Here is a 17,464-nt window from a genome sequence, read left to right as displayed (position 1 = left end):
GAGAAACTGGGCAATAGTTGTAATTTTGCACGATATACCCCTTCAGTATTGAAAATGATCGACTGGAGGATTTGATATTAAAGAGGAGTAATGAGATGAGGATCGGTAGCCCCTGCAGGCAAAACATGTTTCCGATCCTAAAACCATGGAATGCTTCCATGCCTGGACAAAAGAAAACTATCCGTTTTCTCTGCAATCACACTAACAAACACTAACACGCATACAAACAAACCAACAAACAAACAAACAAAAAGATGAAGTGAACTTTGCTTTTTAACACCACCACCATCCACGCGTCACTTCCTTTTAATCATATTTCATGCACTTATGAAAGTTTTGACTTTCATCCTTTCTAGAATGTGGTATTTTTTTTCCCTGTATATTTAAAAAGCTAAATATTGTAGAGAATAAAGGGCTCGTCGATGTGTTGAGCTGTTAATTTAATTGTGTGTAAAAAGAAAGAAAAACAAAAGAGGAACCAAATGAGGATCACATTGACTTGAAACCGGAATGACAATGAGGAATGAGGACATTTTAAATAAAAGAAAAACGTTTCAAGGTTTTGTTTCTCTGCCAGTTTGCTACTTTGAATAGTAAAGCTGTTGCCAGACCTACCAGACAGGCACGGTCGTTTTCTGCTGTCTGCCGGCGTCTTTTCCGGGTTTTTAGAGACAGCTGGTGGATGGAAATTAAGCTCCACCCACGGGGGGGCAAGCGTTTCCGGGAATCTGGCCGTCGCGGCAGTCAGCCGCGTGGGTGGAGCTTCTTTTCCATCCACCAGCTGTCTTAAAAACCGAAAGAAGAGACACCGGCAGACGGCTTCCTTTGGCCGTGCCTGTCTGCTCAGGTCCGGAAACAAATGGGTTCACGCTTCACAGCTGAAATCCACAGGATTATTTTAAAAGGGAAACTTCACCCCTTTTGCAACCAGATCTTATTGTAATGATGTTTGGGAGACAATAAATACTTTCCTGGGGTTAGTCAGTGCATCCGGAAAGTATTCACACTCCTTCACTTTTGGCACATTTTGCCACATTCATTCATCTACACACAATACCCCATAATGATGAAGTGAAAAAAGTTTTGTTGAATATTTCGTTAATTTATTAAAAGTATTCACACTTTTTAGTACTTTGTTGAGGCACCTTTGACAGCAATTACAGCCTTAAGCCAATTCTGGGAATGATGCTACAAGCTTAATTGGCACACTTGAATTTGGGGTATTCTTCTCTGCAGACCCTCTCAAGCTCAGCTGTCAGGTCAGGTTAGACGGGGAGCGTCGCTGCACAGCTATTTTCAGGTCCTTCCAGAGATGCTCAATGGGGTTCAAGTCTGGGCTCTGCACGGCTGGGCCACTCAAGGACTTTCACAAAGTTGTCCTCAAACCACTCCTTCGTTATCTTAGCTGTCCTGTTGGAAGGTGAATCATCGACAAAGTTGGATGTCTGTACACTGCTCCATTCATCTGTCTGGAGCAGGTTTTCATCCAGGATGTCTCTGTACACTGCTCCAGTGCTCCATTCATCTTTCCCTCTATTCTGACAAGTCTCCCAGTTTCCGCGGCTTGAAAAACATGCCCACTCCACACAGCATGACGCTGCTGCCACCACCATGCCAACGCATAGTGATGGTATTTTCCAGGTGATGATCGAGTGGTGCTTGTTTTCCTCCAGATGTGACGCTTACGGTATATTGGTTAGCTGCATGTGTCAAAGAAAGATTATTTAGAAAACGTAGGCTTTCTTTCTAGAGATTTTTATTTGATATTTAAAAATGGAGCACTCGTCTTTCATTCACTTCAAGTGGATAAAGTAGGCTATTCAATATTTCTAAACTTTCAGCTGCATTCTGTAATTTTCATAATGAGATAAAAAAAAACATTGAGATTTTAGAATTTTGTCATTTTGCCAGCCTGCATTTTCACCACACTGACCTTTAATTGTGTGTACTGTAGTCTGTTTGAACTTTTAAGATGTGTCATTTTATTGATTCCAAACAATAAGTAACAAAGTGTGTCCCAGACAGCTGTTACTGTCCCTATTATTATTTATCGGCCCATGGGACACGTCTTTATAGTTTAAAACTACAGGGTTCTTGACTTGAAATGATAAAGTTTGAAAACCACTGTCTGGATCGCATTAGGTGTTTTAGGACCTCGCGGACGCCAGATATTTATTTGCGTTGACTTGACTTCCTTGTGGAGCTGCGGGCGGCAGTCAGAGTCAGTCAGGCTCAGGTGGAGTCACAGCCTCACACCACACGGCACCCTGGGACGCGTCAAACAATAAGTCCCAGTCACGCTGCACACACCCACGGTGACCCACCCACACACACACGCACTACAGTACACGTACAATAGGCTACACACGCACTTTACTGCTGCCAGCCAGCCGCGATGGGAGCCTCGCAGTGCTCACAGACGCACCCGCAAAAATACAAACAATACGAGGACTTGGCAGACAGAACTGGATGTAAGTATAGGCTATAATAATACAATTGCATTGTATTGACATTTGACAATGTATATATTTATGTAACCTATAGCACGACTACTACTGTGTAGTGTAGGCTATAGCAGCTACTACTTGTAATCCGATTTACATATTTATTCATAAATACATGTACCGGTAACTTGTTTCAAGTTTGACTACGTTTAGAAAAGTACGTCGCTCAGGATCGGATAGAATAAAGAAGTAGAGCATATTGTGACGGTTATAATTTCAATTTATATTTATATTAGGCCTAACAGAGTGCCTTTGTAGGCAAAGACTATTAAAGCCGAAGGGCATAGTCGAAAGTCTGAGAAATGATACCAATTACCAAATATATATAGCCTACATACAAATGAATACTGGAATACTCGCCACGCCGAGTCTTCTTCATCTTTGGCGAGATCACTTCCCCTTTCGGCGACTCTTCGTCACTTTCCGGGTCGAGTTCTGTCTGAGAACTCGACCTGGAAAGTGACGAAGAGTCGCCAAAGGGGAAGTGATCTCGCCACTGGAGCGCGCATCTAGCTACTGCTCCTCTTGCTTCTGAAGAAGTCGCCGGTCGCTTCTTCTTTTTCTCTCTGATGTAAAGAGAAGTTTGTGGCAGCGCGAGCTGCGCGACCCATGCTGCTGCGGCGCGGCCCGTGCACTCAGCACATCGCAATTTCGTTTTTTTTAAAGGAATTAAAGAATGGCAAATAAAGCAATCTTTCTCCAGTCAGCTCTCGCCACTGGAGCGCGCATCTAGCTACTGCATGATGATCATGCACGCTGACAGACACTGTCCCAACTCCTAACACTTGTTTGATTAAACATAATGTGCCACGAAAAATAACTTCAAATAGCTTAGTTGGTTATTATCGCGTCGAGGAGGTACGTGTCCACAATATCGCCACGAACGGCCAACAAAAGACATCTTTATTCTTCGCCGTACAATGTGTAATGTGTTCCGTGCTGAAAATAGCTGATATACAAGCTCACAACGCGTCGCGTCCGGACACGTTGTGAGCTTGTAGATCAGCCACCCCCAGCATGCGGAGATGCAGGCTCTGAGAACATTCAGAAACTTTTTCCTTCACAATAACACAATAAAAGCATGCAAAAGCATTCAGCTTTCACAAGTAAATCACAAACTATCATTTAGCCCTGTACTGTACACTCTCAGAGTTTAATGATATTAAAAATGTATTTCATCATAACCACAGCAATGTTATATATACGTTCCTTCTCTACAGCTTAAATCAAATGGAAAGTAGTTTCCAAAGTGGGTTATGGGCTAAATGATAGTTTGTACTGTACACTCTCGAAATGATTTACTTTAATAATTTAAAAGACTAACTAAAATGTGAACAATTCATGTGACCTACAGAACCAGTTTAAAACATTGACTAGACAGTAAAGACTCATTTATATAGTCTACAAAGAACTCAGCCCTATACAATTATATTTATACCCCGTATAGGCTACTCTTTAAATAAAAAGCCTCAATGTATTTGCCTATCTAGTATCTCTGCAATGTCGCCTGGTCTGATTATTATAAGCCACATTGGGCTTATTTTTCTGAAGTTACTTGTAAATAATGGTAGAACGGTTGTGAGCTTGTAGATCGTCTATTCTCAAATAGCCAACATAATATAAATAAGCACATTGTTTAGTGGACGATATATATAGCTTTGAAGTGCTCGTGTGGCCTTTTATAGTCGCTTCTTTTAATGAGGGGACCTGGTTGCTTGTTTCACTCTCACATCCACGATATGTGGCAACCCTGGTTTGTTTTGTTTTGTGCATGGATCTGGATGTATGCTTTAGCATCGTTAGCACAGTAGCTAGCAGAGGCTGCAGCTGCTGAAAGTGCCCCGGAAAGTGAAGAAAATACAAACACTGAGGGAACTAGTTGTTGTGCTAGTTCTCATCTCGCGTCCGGACACGTTGTAGATCAGCCACTTGCAGCTGCAGCTGGTGAAAGTGCCCCGAAACGTGACGAGAACTCGCCAGAATGTGAAGAGGCGTCGCCCCCGCGGCGAGTTTTCGTCATGTTTCGGCGAGGTTTCGTAACGTTTCGGCGAATCCTCAAGTTAACTCGCCAAATCGCTAAATGCGGCGAGTATTCTTGTTACCCATACGAATACCATCATGGTGCTGAAACTGAAATGCGTTTTTGCATAATAATAATACCTTTCGATCTGTTTTGAATGGTCTAGCTGCGGCATTAAATAACACGTCAAATTATGAGTAGGCCTATTTAATTCGACGATGTACAGTGAAGTTATCATGAGAACACGTAGCCTACGTCACACTTTGTAAAGTGGGTTGTTATTTATTATCAGACAGACTGTCCGGGTATTCAGTAGGCCTGTTCACTGCATGGCTGCTGCTGGTGTGTGTTCTCTTCATGGGACAATTAAATTGTATTGCATCTTATATCAGCTGTCATAAAACAGTCTTCCCTCCTAGACGGGTTAAGAAGAAGTTTAAACAGAAAACAGTACAAGTCTGTATTAGTTCTATAACTTTGTTTTCGAGTGACATGAAATTGTTATGTTGTTGCGCAGGCCAGAGTTAATAGTAGTGTAATAAATTGCTGCCTGTATGTGTTAGCTGGCAGTGTGTCAGGGTCAACAGGGTTCCTGTTGGGACATCAAACAACTTATATTGTATGTTTATTGCTGTTGTTGGGTGTGACTTTGACCCATTATCTCTTAAGGCGGAGTGTCTGTGTCTTGAACTAGTGCAGTGGTTTTTAACCCTTTTCATACGTACCAGCTTTAGGGTCCATTAATATAGTATTCTGCGTTTAAGCCACCATTTGATGATTTACCCTCTTAATTAGACCCAAAACGTAGAATATTTTGTCCACAATTCCATGCTGTATTGATGTTGGTACCAATTAAATGGTAAATGGTGCATTTATATAGCGCCTTTTATCCAAGGAGCTTTACAGAGATTGTGCATCAATTCACCCATTCACACACACATTCACACACCGATGGCAGCGGAAACCATGCAAGGCACCAACCAGCACATCGGGAGCAATTAGGGGTTCAGTCAGTGTCTTGCTCCAGGACACTTCGACAGTAACTTTTGGGGGAGCCCACAGGGTTCGAACATCAAGCCACTCTACCCCTGAGGCACCGCTGCCCCCTGAGATAACAGGCAAACGTTGATCAAAGTAACAATTCTTCTACATTCTGCATGTTATTGCAATGCAACCAAATGGCCACTGGTCCCCGAACCACTGGTTGAAAACCACTGATCTAGTATGTGATGAAATCTTTCATTCCACAAACAAGTCCATACCTGACAGCAACTACTGGGGAAATACGTATCCATGGATTTATATTCTTAATTCTGTTTGGTTAAAGGAGGATTCAGTGATTTGGACCCCCCCGTTCCACCCGGGTAACAAGATGTGCACATGCACACACTACAGTGGGGGGAGGGGCGGGTCACGTGACAGGCCAACAGGGAGGAACTCACTCTATAGTAGGGAGGATTATCACAACAAAACAAAAAAATAAGTGATATTTAGAATTAAGTGAAATCACTGAATAATATAACCTTTAAGTATAAAAGAAGCTATGCATAACTTGTATGTTGTGCTACCCAGGATTCGAACTGGGGTCCCGACTAGAATCATAACTTGTGTGTGCTACCCAGGATTCCAACTAGGGTCCTGAACTAGAATCATAACTTGTGTGTGCTACCCAGGATTCGAACTATAGGGTCCTGAACTAGAATCATAACTTGTGTGTGCTACCCAGGATTCCAACTATAGGGTCCTGAACTAGAATCATAACTTGTGTGTGCTACCCAGGATTCCAACTGGGGTCCCGACTAGAATCATATCTTGTGTGCACTGTGCTACCCAGGATTCGAACTAGGGTCCTGAACTAGAATCATAACTTGTATGTGCTACCCAGGATTCGAACTAGGGTCCTGAACTAGAATCATAACTTGTATGTGCTACCCAGGATTCCAACTAGGGTCCTGAACTAGAATCATAACTTGTATGTGCTACCCAGGATTCGAACTAGGGTCCTGAACTAGAATCATATCTTGTATGTGCTACCCAGGATTCGAACTAGGGTCCTGAACTAGAATCATAACTTGTATGTGCTACCCAGGATTCGAACTAGGGTCCTGAACTAGAATCATAACTTGTATGTATGTGCTACCCAGGATTCGAACTAGGGTCCTGAACTAGAATCATAACTTGTATGTGCTACCCAGGATTCGAACTAGGGTCCTGAACTAGAATCATAACTTGTATGTGCTACCCAGGATTCCAACTAGGGTCCTGAACTAGAATCATAACTTGTACGTATGTGCTACCCAGGATTCGAACTAGGGTCCTGAACTAGAATCATAACTTGTATGTGCTACCCAGGATTCCAACTGGGGTCCCGACTAGAATCCCTGCAGGAGAGGACAAATTTACACCACTCAACACAGAGAGATCCATGGGGGCAGTGGTGGACATTATGAATTATACTCTACATTGCAGATTCATTACAATACAATGAATTACGGATTGCAGCTTTTTTTTTTTTTTTTTTTTTTTAAGATATTTTTTTGCGGCTTACGCCTTTATTGATTTTTTAAGGGATAGAAAGTAGGCTGACAGGAAACGGGAGAGAGATGGGGGGATGACATGCGGTAAAGGCCGTGTCGGGTCCGGGAGTCGAACCCGCGGCACACCGCGACTGGATCACCAGTCCGGTGCCCAGACCGTTACGCTACGGCCTGGGCCAGGGATTGCAGCTTTTAACAAAGTTGTTGAACCCATATTTGCTCCATGATATGTGTCAGAGAGGAATTGGGCTAATTCAAATGTCGTCCACTACACAAATCTAAAGCGTGTTTACTAGTCTAGACTAGAACACTACAATACAGTTCCCTGGTCAAAACGGTAAGCCTGGTAATTGTCATGATGATAGCGCCCAACCTGGCAACCACACGGACAGCCCATAAACCTGCCTCTGAATGAGCCTGTGGTTGGTCTCAGTTCTGCTTTGCCTGGGGAAGGGTTAGGTTTATAGGTGTGCTGCCCCGTGGGAGGTTAGGTTTAGGGTGAGGGTTTGAGATAGGTTGTAGATGTAGGACTAATGACGGGTCTAACCAAAAACTGTCTAAACTTAACTAAGTACTGCACCCCTTTGCCTCAGTAGCCCAAACAGGGAGGGAACACAGGCTCGGTCTAAAACTCTAGTGTTTACTCAAACTATTCAAAACGTCAAACCTGTGTGCTTAATAGTTCATTAAAGGTGAGGCAACCTATTACTCTTCACAGCTGTACGGCAAACCCTGCCATTCAAGAATGTTCTTGAATATCAGCCACCGGTTTGCACTATAGCTGGAGAACAAAGCAATACACGAATGCTTTTGTACCGGCAGGCAGCCAATACAAAACAAAACAAAACAAAACTAAATAATAATGGTTTTGTTGTCATTTGAGTCAGAATTGTTGTGATGTCTTGTTTTTAATCGAGTGAATTTCCTCCCTGTGCAACTCATTTACCTGCGGGCACTAACGTCTTATGACCACAATATTTGTCCTTTTGCACATTATGTAAAATATAAGGGAAAAAAGTTACTTTTCTCTGTCTAAGAAGTCATCCTTGAACTTTTTGTGGTGTACTTTTCCACTCTTGCATTTTTGGCGGGAAGCCCTTTTGGTGTTAGCATTATGTTATGCTTTAGCTGTTGAAAAATAGCAGATCTACAAGCTCATAGCGCGCCACTCGAACTTGTAGGTCTGCTATTTTTTTTTAAATCAAGAAACAACGGACATAGAAACATAGCTTTTTTTAGAAAACTGTCAGGATGAAGAAGACATTTTTAGAATCTGATCTCAGGTCAGAATGGAAGGACAAAGAAAAAGGCATATATAGTGACAGCTTAGCCTGGCTCTTGGGTGCTAATAAAGGAACCTTGACCCCAAATTATACAGAGATGCCAATCATGCCATGCCACCACATCCAGATAACATGCAGGCCAATCCTTTATATGGCCACTGGTCTAACTGGGCGAGTTAATGGTTAAAGAAATGAAACTCTTCAAACGGCAAACAAACACAATCACTGCAGCAGCAGAGTGTATTTGTCTTGCCATTAGCAGTGTTGTGTGGTGCTACTTTTAGAAGTGGGGGGACAAGTGCACAGTGCACACATGTCATGCAGACATGCACGCGCATTTGTGTGCACGTGCGCAACACGCACAGACACACTATTAAAACATGCAGACGTGATATAGGCTATTTAAAAACGGAGTTCACAATACTTAATTAATTGTATCCATAAAAGTATATACATATTTTTTGGCAAAATAAAAAATATTTTAGACTGGGAGGATGGCCACTACACCCCTGGCCATTAGTCTGAGCGTATTGTGAAACCACTCAGTGATCCATCCATCCATCCCATGTCCCAATCTAAACCGATCCTTGTGTAATCTCATTCTAGCTGTATTTATATATTGCCCGTCACACAAAGTAGTTTGAGGATATCGGTATCTCTCATGCCGTGGTAAAGCCTGATTTATACTTGGTTGTACATCATGTGCAACCAAGTATAAATCATGCACTGGCTCCCCATGAAATACCGTATCGACTTCAAGATCCTTCTCCACACATTCAAGGCCATTCATAACCTCCCCCCCACCCCCCCCACCCCCCATACCTCTCTGACCTCCACGTCAACATTCCCACCCGGTCTCTCAGGTCTGTCTCCTCCTCCCTCACCCTGAAAGTCCACCATGGGCTCAAGAGCCTTCAGCCGCTCTGCCCCTCACCTCTGGAACTCCCTCCCCCCCCTGACATCAGAAACATGGACTCTATCACCATATTTCAAACTCACCTCAAAACCCACCTGTTTAGGAAGGCCTATATATGACTCTGTGTGACCTCTGTGTCTTCTGCTGCAAGCTGTGCCCTAGTTTTTGTTCTGCTTTTAACTGTGTTCTTGTACTGTTTTTAACCTGTACGGCGACCTTGAGTGCCCTGAAAGGCGCCTCATGAATAAAATGTATTATTATTATTATTATTATGTCTCACACAGAAAATAGCAGACCTTGATCTCACTGCAGTGCAGTGAGCGCACCACACTGCAGTCTTGTAGATCTGCCATTTTCTGTGCGAGACACTGGAATGCAAACAAAGTATAAAGTACAGGTGGAATAAACCAATTCATTCTGACCTGAGATCAGATTCTAAAAATGTCTGTTTGAAAATGACAGTTTTCTGAAAAAGCTATGTTTCTATGTCAGTCGTTCTTCGATTTTTCAAAAATAGCAGATCTACAAGCTCATATCGCGCCACCGAGTGGCGCGCTATGAGCTTGTAGATCTGCTATTTTTCAATAGCTAAAGCATAACATAATGCTAACACCAAAAGGGGTTCCCGCCCAAAATGGGATAAACCAATTTAACAATGAAGGACAGGAGTGTGAGTGAGTGCCGTTGTCAGACGATATGCTTCTTCTGTTCTGTCTCACAGTTCTCTTGTTGTTGTTTTCCAGTTTCATTGGAGCAGATTAACAACCTTCACAAGAGATTCAGGCAACTGAGCGACAACACAGAGACAATAAGGTGTGAAGCACTGGACTGTTATTTAATATAACGCACATCCTCCTGTCTTGGTGCCGAGCCAAACGGTTAAAACTAACTACTAGATAAACAATAAACGACATACAACGCTTCGACCCGTATCGGTCTTTATGGAGTATCATACTCGAGAAAGACACAAGTGAGTTGCGAGCCCTTGTTTTCGTTTAAGGACTGGACTATACCCAGGACACTGCTGTAGCACAGGGAGAAGATACACTGCTGAATGCAATGAGAAAAATGTCTAGCGCCGTCTCCACGCTATAAGTGAAATACCGCTGGGTGAGCTATAGCAAATATTGACTGGACCTTGGTTTTTGCAGATTTATTATAGAAGCTGTCCTTCTCACACACACACACACACACACACACACACACACGCATGCGCTCACGCGCACAGGCACACAGATACTGTTGGTTCATACACAATCACATCGCATAGCATTCTCTCTCTCTCTCCCACTCCCTCCATCACTTTAACGCACATGCACACAACCCATCAGTCATCAGTGCCATGGGCACTGGGCAGTGACAGATAGCACATTCCTTTCCCTCTGAAAAGAAGCAGGGAAGGACAAAGATAGAGCAGCATCTACTTTCCTGGCTAACCCTGTGCTGACCTTATGTCAAACATAGCCTCGGTCCCAGCCTTACTCATCTGCCAAGAGAAAGGCCTGGTCACAACCTAAGACAGAGAGAAAAGCCTGGTCACAACTTAAGGCAGAGAGAAAAGCCTGGTCACAACCTAAGACAGAGAGAAAAGCCTGGTCACAACCTAAGACAGAGAGAAAAGCCTGGTCACAACCTAAGACAGAGAGAAAGGCCTGGTCACAACCTAAGGCAGAGAGAAAAGCCTGGTCACAACAACCTAAGGCAGAGAGAAAAGCCTGGTCACAACCTAAGGCAGAGAGAAAAGCCTGGTCACAACCTAAGACAGAGAGAAAAGCCTGGTCACAACCTAAGGCAGAGAGAAAAGCCTGGTCACAACCTAAGACAGAGAGAAAGGCCTGGTTCACAACCTAAGGCAGAGAGAAAAGCCTGGTCACAACAACCTAAGGCAGAGAGAAAAGCCTGGTCACAACCTAAGGCAGAGAGAAAAGCCTGGTCACAACCTAAGACATAGAGAAAAGCCTGGTCACAACCTAAGGCAGAGAGAAAAGCCTGGTCACAACCTAAGACAGAGAGAAAAGCCTGGTCACAACCTAAGGCAGAGAGAAAAGCCTGGTCACAACCTAAGGCAGAGAGAAAAGCCTGGTCACAACCTAAGACAGAGAGAAAAGCCTGGTCACAACCTAAGGCAGAGAGAAAAGCCTGGTCACAACCTAAGACAGAGAGAAAAGCCTGGTCACAACCTAAGACAGAGAGAAAAGCCTGGTCACAACCTAAGGCAGAGAGAAAAGCCTGGTCACAACCTAAGGCAGAGAGAAAAGCCTGGTCACAACCTAAGACAGAGAGAAAAGCCTGGTCACAACCTAAGACAGAGAGAAAAGCCTGGTCACAACCTAAGGCAGAGAGAAAAGCCTGGTCACAACCTAAGACAGAGAGAAAAGCCTGGTCACAACCTAAGACAGAGAGAAAAGCCTGGTCACAACCTAAGACAGAGAGAAAAGCCTGGCCACAACCTAAGACAGAGAGAAAAGCCTGGTCACAACCTAAGACAGAGAGAAAAGCCTGGTCACAACCTAAGACAGAGAGAAAAGCCTGGTCACAACCTAAGACAGAGAGAAAAGCCTGGTCACAACCTAAGACAGAGAAAAGCCTGGTCACAACCTAAGACAGAGAGAAAAGCCTGGTCACAACCTAAGACAGAGAGAAAAGCCTGGTCACAACCTAAGACAGAGAGAAAAGCCTGGTCACAATCTAAGGCAGAGAGAAAAGCCTGGTCACAACCTAAGACAGAGAAAAAAGCCTGGTCACAACCTAAGACAGAGAGAAAAGCCTGGTCACAACCTAAGGCAGAGAGAAAAGCCTGGTCACAACCTAAGGCAGAGACGCTATCGGGGGAAGTGTCGGTCCGAAACATCCGTCAGATGTATTTCCCCCGGATACGATATTTTTCCGACCAATCACATCACTTGTTTCATTCACGGAGAATGTAAACTGATTTCCAAAACATCAACGCCAAAATCCCCCGACTGCCGCCCAAAACAAATGATAGCGTCTACAGCGTAGGTCTTGCCCAGCGCAATGTCAACAGGACATTGAAATAATAGCATAAACCAAATTAACATAGTTAATAAAATGCGTACCTTATTATAAAGACATGTTATATTATAACATGTACGTTACAGTTCTAGAAACACATCTTGATGACATCATCAAGGTGTGTTTCACCATGTTTGTATTGTTTCCACACAACAGCTCTAAGGTATATTAATGACATATAGTAAAATGTTGAAAACGAGTGGAATTCCCCTTTAAAACGATGTTTCTCTTGTCCCACTGCAGCAGGGAGAACTTGGAGAACATTCCTGCCCTGGCCAATAATCCACTCAGAAAGCAAATTATCGGAGCCTTCTTTGACAAAAGGTGGGTATGTATGTTTTCAATATTGAATAGTGGGCCGTAGCCTAATGCCCTTGAAATGAAAAATGGTTGAAAAATCACTGCTTGGCATATATTTTCAAAGGGGGGTCCACGGGCTAATTATTAGTGTCAATTTGGGGGTCCTTGACATGAACAAGTTTGGGAACCACTGCAATAACACTCCTTTGTATTGAACTGAATGAATTGCTAGTTGGACTATACTAGATTAATACTAGATTAAACTAGAACGTTGTGCTCTTGTACTAGTACTAGATTGATACTAGATTAAACTAGAACATTGTGCTCTTGTACTAGTACTAGATTAATACTAGATTAAACTAGAACATTGTGCTCTTGTACTAGTACTAGATTAATACTAGATTAAACTAGAACGTTGTGCTCTTGTACTAGTACTAGATTAATACTAGATTAAACTAGAACATTGTGCTCTTGTACTAGTACTAGATTAATACTAGATTAAACTAGAACGTTGTGCTCTTGTACTAGTACTAGATTAATACTAGATTAAACTAGAACATTGTGCTCTTGTACTAGTACTAGATTAATACTAGATTAAACTAGAACATTGTGCTCTTGTACTAGTACTAGATTAATACTAGATTAAACTAGAACATTGTGCTCTTGTACTAGTACTAGATTAATACTAGATTAAACTAGAACATTGTGCTCTTGTACTAGTACTAGATTAATACTAGATTAAACTAGAACATTGTGCTCTTGCAGGAACCAACATGAGGAGCAGGTGGGCTCCGTCCAGGAGATTGGCTTCCAGCAGTTCCTCATGGTCATGTCCCACTTCAGACCCCCAGGGCTGAAGATGACCGAGGAAGAGAAAGAGGCCATGAGGAAGGAGAAGCTACGCTGTGAGGATCTATCTCTCTCTCTCTTTAAATACACGCACACATTACTACTACTAAAAGTACACTGTGATACACAACAGACACAACTACTGCTTAAATGACTGTGTATACTATTACCCTTTCTTATTACTACTATTACTACCACTGCTAATGCTACGATTCGTACAACTACCACTTTAATTCATATTGTTTGTGATACACACCACACACAATTTACAGTACTAGCACTGCTGCTGCTACTACTAGTACTAATTTGCCCTCGCATTTTTTTTTATTTTACAATTTGACAGATTACAAAGGACTCAGGATAGACTAAAAGATTATGGATTTGAAAAGAAACCTTAAACGAAATTAATTTAAGCGCATATTCTTTATAAAAGATTTAAACATTTTGACTGTGGTTGAAGTCTCATCCATGGCGTACAGTACACGCCCACAGATAACATACTGTGTAAGAAGTTAAGAAACACCCCTCAGGCTTTTCGTCTTGAGGTCGCCGAGTCACCATTTATTTTAGAATATTATGGTGGAGAGGGAGGGGGGGGGGGGGTGTAGATATCGTTTGTCATTGGCTCGCATGGAGGTGTGGCAGAAGGTGTTCATTCTTTAGACTACATTATGGTGGTTAATTTAAATAATATCCGTTCAGAAGTATACACCGATTGGTTTAGATAGACAAGCGTCATCTGCAAAGTTTAAACTGACTGTGATCGGGCGAGTTCTTTTTGGCAGTCTTCCTGACTCAATTTACGCTAAAGCTCCATTTGGCAGAAGTGAATACGTATGTTATCCTAGCTGCTTGAGTTAAAAAACGTTTGCTCTGAAAGAATATATATTCAAAGATTTGCGCCACATGTTTACGATTTTTCACAAAATAGATCTATAAGAGTGCCGCGCTACGAGCTTGTAGATCTGCTATTTTTCTATAGCTAAATTATAACACAAAGCTTAAAACACAAAAAAGGGGTTCCCGTCCTGCTGCTAACTCGGTGTACAAATTAAATGCTAAGTCACCAAACAGGTTATCGACACAGATACTGCCTTTAGCAAGTCAATCTGAAATGAGCTTTCCTTCCCTCGTTGTTCACAAGGGACAGTGCCAACAGTCGAAACGGGTTTTTTGTTGTACTGTAGCCAGAGGAAGTAAACTGCATGGCAACCTCCTTTTTTAATTGCCAGCCGTACTACTAGTCAAGCTAAACTGAACGAGTCAATGAATAGCATACATCACTGCAATGTCAACATGCACGAGACCAATAACATTTTACGAGCTATCTACTACCTTGTGTGAGTACATTACATTCATTATAGATAAGACCAGTAGGGAAACTTCTAGTTATTAAAACTCTCCATCTGAGAGCCAACCTTTACTCGAAATCACAACTTCCTTTGTCCTGGTGATGTCGAACGGTCCATTAGCGACATCCTGTGTCACAATCAACCATTTAAGTCCACAGAAATGTTTACATACCGTTTGTTTTGACTATGTTATGTTCTACTCTATTTCCCCAGTCCTGTTCAACATGCATGACACAGACAATGATGGCACCATCACTGTGGACGAGTATAGAAAGGCAAGTAATGTAATGACCACTGACAGCATCAAAGCATCAGTTACTATGTCTAAAAGCACAGTTAAACAGGATGCATAACATTATAGATATCAATTTTTTAATGAATTATGTTCCGTTGTTGACTTCCTTATAGGTAGTTGAGGAACTCATGTCAAATAACGACATTGGGCAGGAGGCTGCCAAGGCCATTGCAGATGCTGCCATGTTGGAAGTGGCTAGCATAAATATGCCACACATGGTAAGTGCAGAAGCATAATGCATGTAAGTAAGTAGCCTTGCCGAGCCATGAGGCCCACAGGGGCAGGAGCCTATCTCCTGTTTCTGTAGCCATGAGGCCCATAGGGGCAGGAGCCTATCTCCTGTTTCTGTAGCCATGAGGACCATAGGGGCAGGAGCCTATCTCCTGTTTCTGTAGCACCAGTACACCCCCTGGACATGACGCTAGTATGTCGCAGGGACTTTCTTTATTCTTTATTCAGATACAGATGGATCCCCATTAGCTTACCCCCAATCCAACCCTTGATGCTGAGTGTCAAGCAGGGAGACACTGGGTCCCATTTTTAGAGTCTTTGGTAGGACCCGGCCGGGGATCGAACCCCGACCTCCCAGTCTCAGGGCGGACCACAAGGCCACTGAGCTACAAGTAACAACACTGCACAGATTGGCCTAAGTTACCCTTTTCATTCTCATTTCAGGGACCTGATGATTTCTATGAAGGAATTACCTTTGAGCATTTTGAACAGGTTGGTACAATTCTAGCCCCGCAAAATATACAGCTTTTAACTTCCTAAATGATTATTGTAGGTTTATATACAACATGATTATTGTAGGTTTATATATGGATATACAACATGATTATTGTAGGTTTATATATGGATATACATCATGATTATTGTAGGTTTATATATGGATATACAACATGGCTACCTAATAATCCTCCAATAATGTCTTCACACAGATTTTAAAAGGCCTCGAGATGGAATCGAGAATGCATGTCCGATTTCTGGATGTGGACACGTCGACCATGCGTTGTGGGAAAGGGAAATGATCATTTGTCCGTCAAACTAATCAAACGGATAGATTACGTAACTGCTGTTTTTAGCAGAACCTCTCCAGTCATCCTGAGATTTCACCAAATGCATTTTTTTCATACCTTTGCACAATTCCTATAGTACATGTTGAATTTAAATTTAAATATGAAGAATATATACCGGTATGCCAATTGCCCAGCAAAAAAAAAGTTCTCCACGGTGCTCGAAGTAAACGGTGAAGTCTGTGAACAGTCGGAAACCCAACATGACATTTTCACTTGAATGTTTCAGCCAAAGCCATTATCAGGAATGCCTTCTTATTGTCTAATTTAATTCAAACTTGTTTTGTTGTTGTTTAACACTACTATTGAACATTTCAAATAGACTGACCTACACTACTGTATATCCTTGATTTTCTTGGCCTAATGGAGGGTATGCACAAATGCATAAAGTCAATGACAAATTGAGTTTAAAGTCATTTAACATTGTTTAATACAATCAGACAGGACTTTTGTTTGGCTGTATGGGGGCTGTCAAGGCCAGAAAGAAGTTTTTTTTTGCCACTCAGTAGTAGGCGTTCCCGCATAACTTCCGGGTATAATGATGATGTCACCCTCTTTGTGAGATTCCCAGGGCAATGTAGTGATGTTCTCTTGTGGGTACTGTATGTATAACATACCGTAAAGGTTATGTCCGGTATTCATGGATCAACATCCAGAGCGTGTGAGACAGAACAGGAACATGCTAAGCATTCCCTCAGAGCTCAAGAATAGTTCCCTACTGTACTACTGCACTGAGACTTCATGTAAACATTGCTGCTCAACCAACCAAGATCCAGGGATCTAGAAATACTTATACTACTACTACTAATTCTGTGTTCAAACAGTACTTAAATAACTTGATTGTGTGTGTGTGTGTGTGTGTGTGTGTGAGAGAGAGAGAGAGAGAGAGAGAGAGTGTGTGTGTGTGTGTGTGTGTGTGTGTGTGTCAAAGAACTGTAATGTAATCTATGTCCTTGCAATAATGTATATGAAAGGATTAAATAAAGTGATGATTAACAGATGCAAGGAGTTATATGAATGGATTAAATAAAGTCATGATTAACAGATCCATGGAATCAAGCGGAGGTGTTTAGTTGTCGTTGGTGGTTGGTCTGTAACGCTAAAGGACCACAACCCATTTTGACCTGAGATCAGATTCTAAAAATGTCTTTTACATCCTGACAGTTTTCTGAAAAAGCTATGTTTTCGTTCTTCGATTTTTCTAAAATAGCAGACCTATACAAGCTTGTAGCGCGCCACTCGGTGGCGTGCTATGAAGCTTGTAGATCTGCTATTTTTCAATAGCTAAAGCATAACATGATG

At 42.3% G+C, this 17,464-nt stretch overlaps 1 protein-coding gene across 2 annotated transcripts; it reads left to right on the top strand.

Moving 5' to 3' along the window:
• Positions 1 to 2,284: 2,284 nt before the first annotated feature.
• Positions 2,285 to 17,304, top strand: tesca (tescalcin a). Of its 2 annotated transcripts, none has more exons than XM_083784430.1 (8): positions 2,285 to 2,471; positions 10,004 to 10,073; positions 12,537 to 12,617; positions 13,359 to 13,498; positions 15,008 to 15,073; positions 15,207 to 15,307; positions 15,765 to 15,812; positions 16,028 to 17,304. In XM_083784430.1, the coding sequence occupies exons 1-8, from the start codon at positions 2,396 to 2,398 to the stop codon at positions 16,115 to 16,117; spliced, it is 672 nt and encodes a 223-aa protein (XP_083640556.1). In that variant the 5' UTR covers positions 2,285 to 2,395; the 3' UTR covers positions 16,118 to 17,304. The 2 variants fall into 2 exon arrangements, with proteins under 2 accessions (XP_083640556.1, XP_083640555.1); XM_083784429.1 differs by having other exon boundaries at positions 2,287 to 2,471; positions 15,008 to 15,069; positions 15,203 to 15,307.
• The last annotated feature ends 160 nt before the right edge of the window (positions 17,305 to 17,464 follow it).

This window comes from Protomyctophum parallelum (assembly GCF_964188405.1).
Source record: "Protomyctophum parallelum genome assembly, chromosome: 15".
NCBI lineage: Eukaryota > Metazoa > Chordata > Actinopteri > Myctophiformes > Myctophidae > Protomyctophum > Protomyctophum parallelum.
The sequence above is the reverse complement of the archived record's forward strand: the minus strand, read 5'-3'. Positions and strand labels throughout refer to the sequence as shown.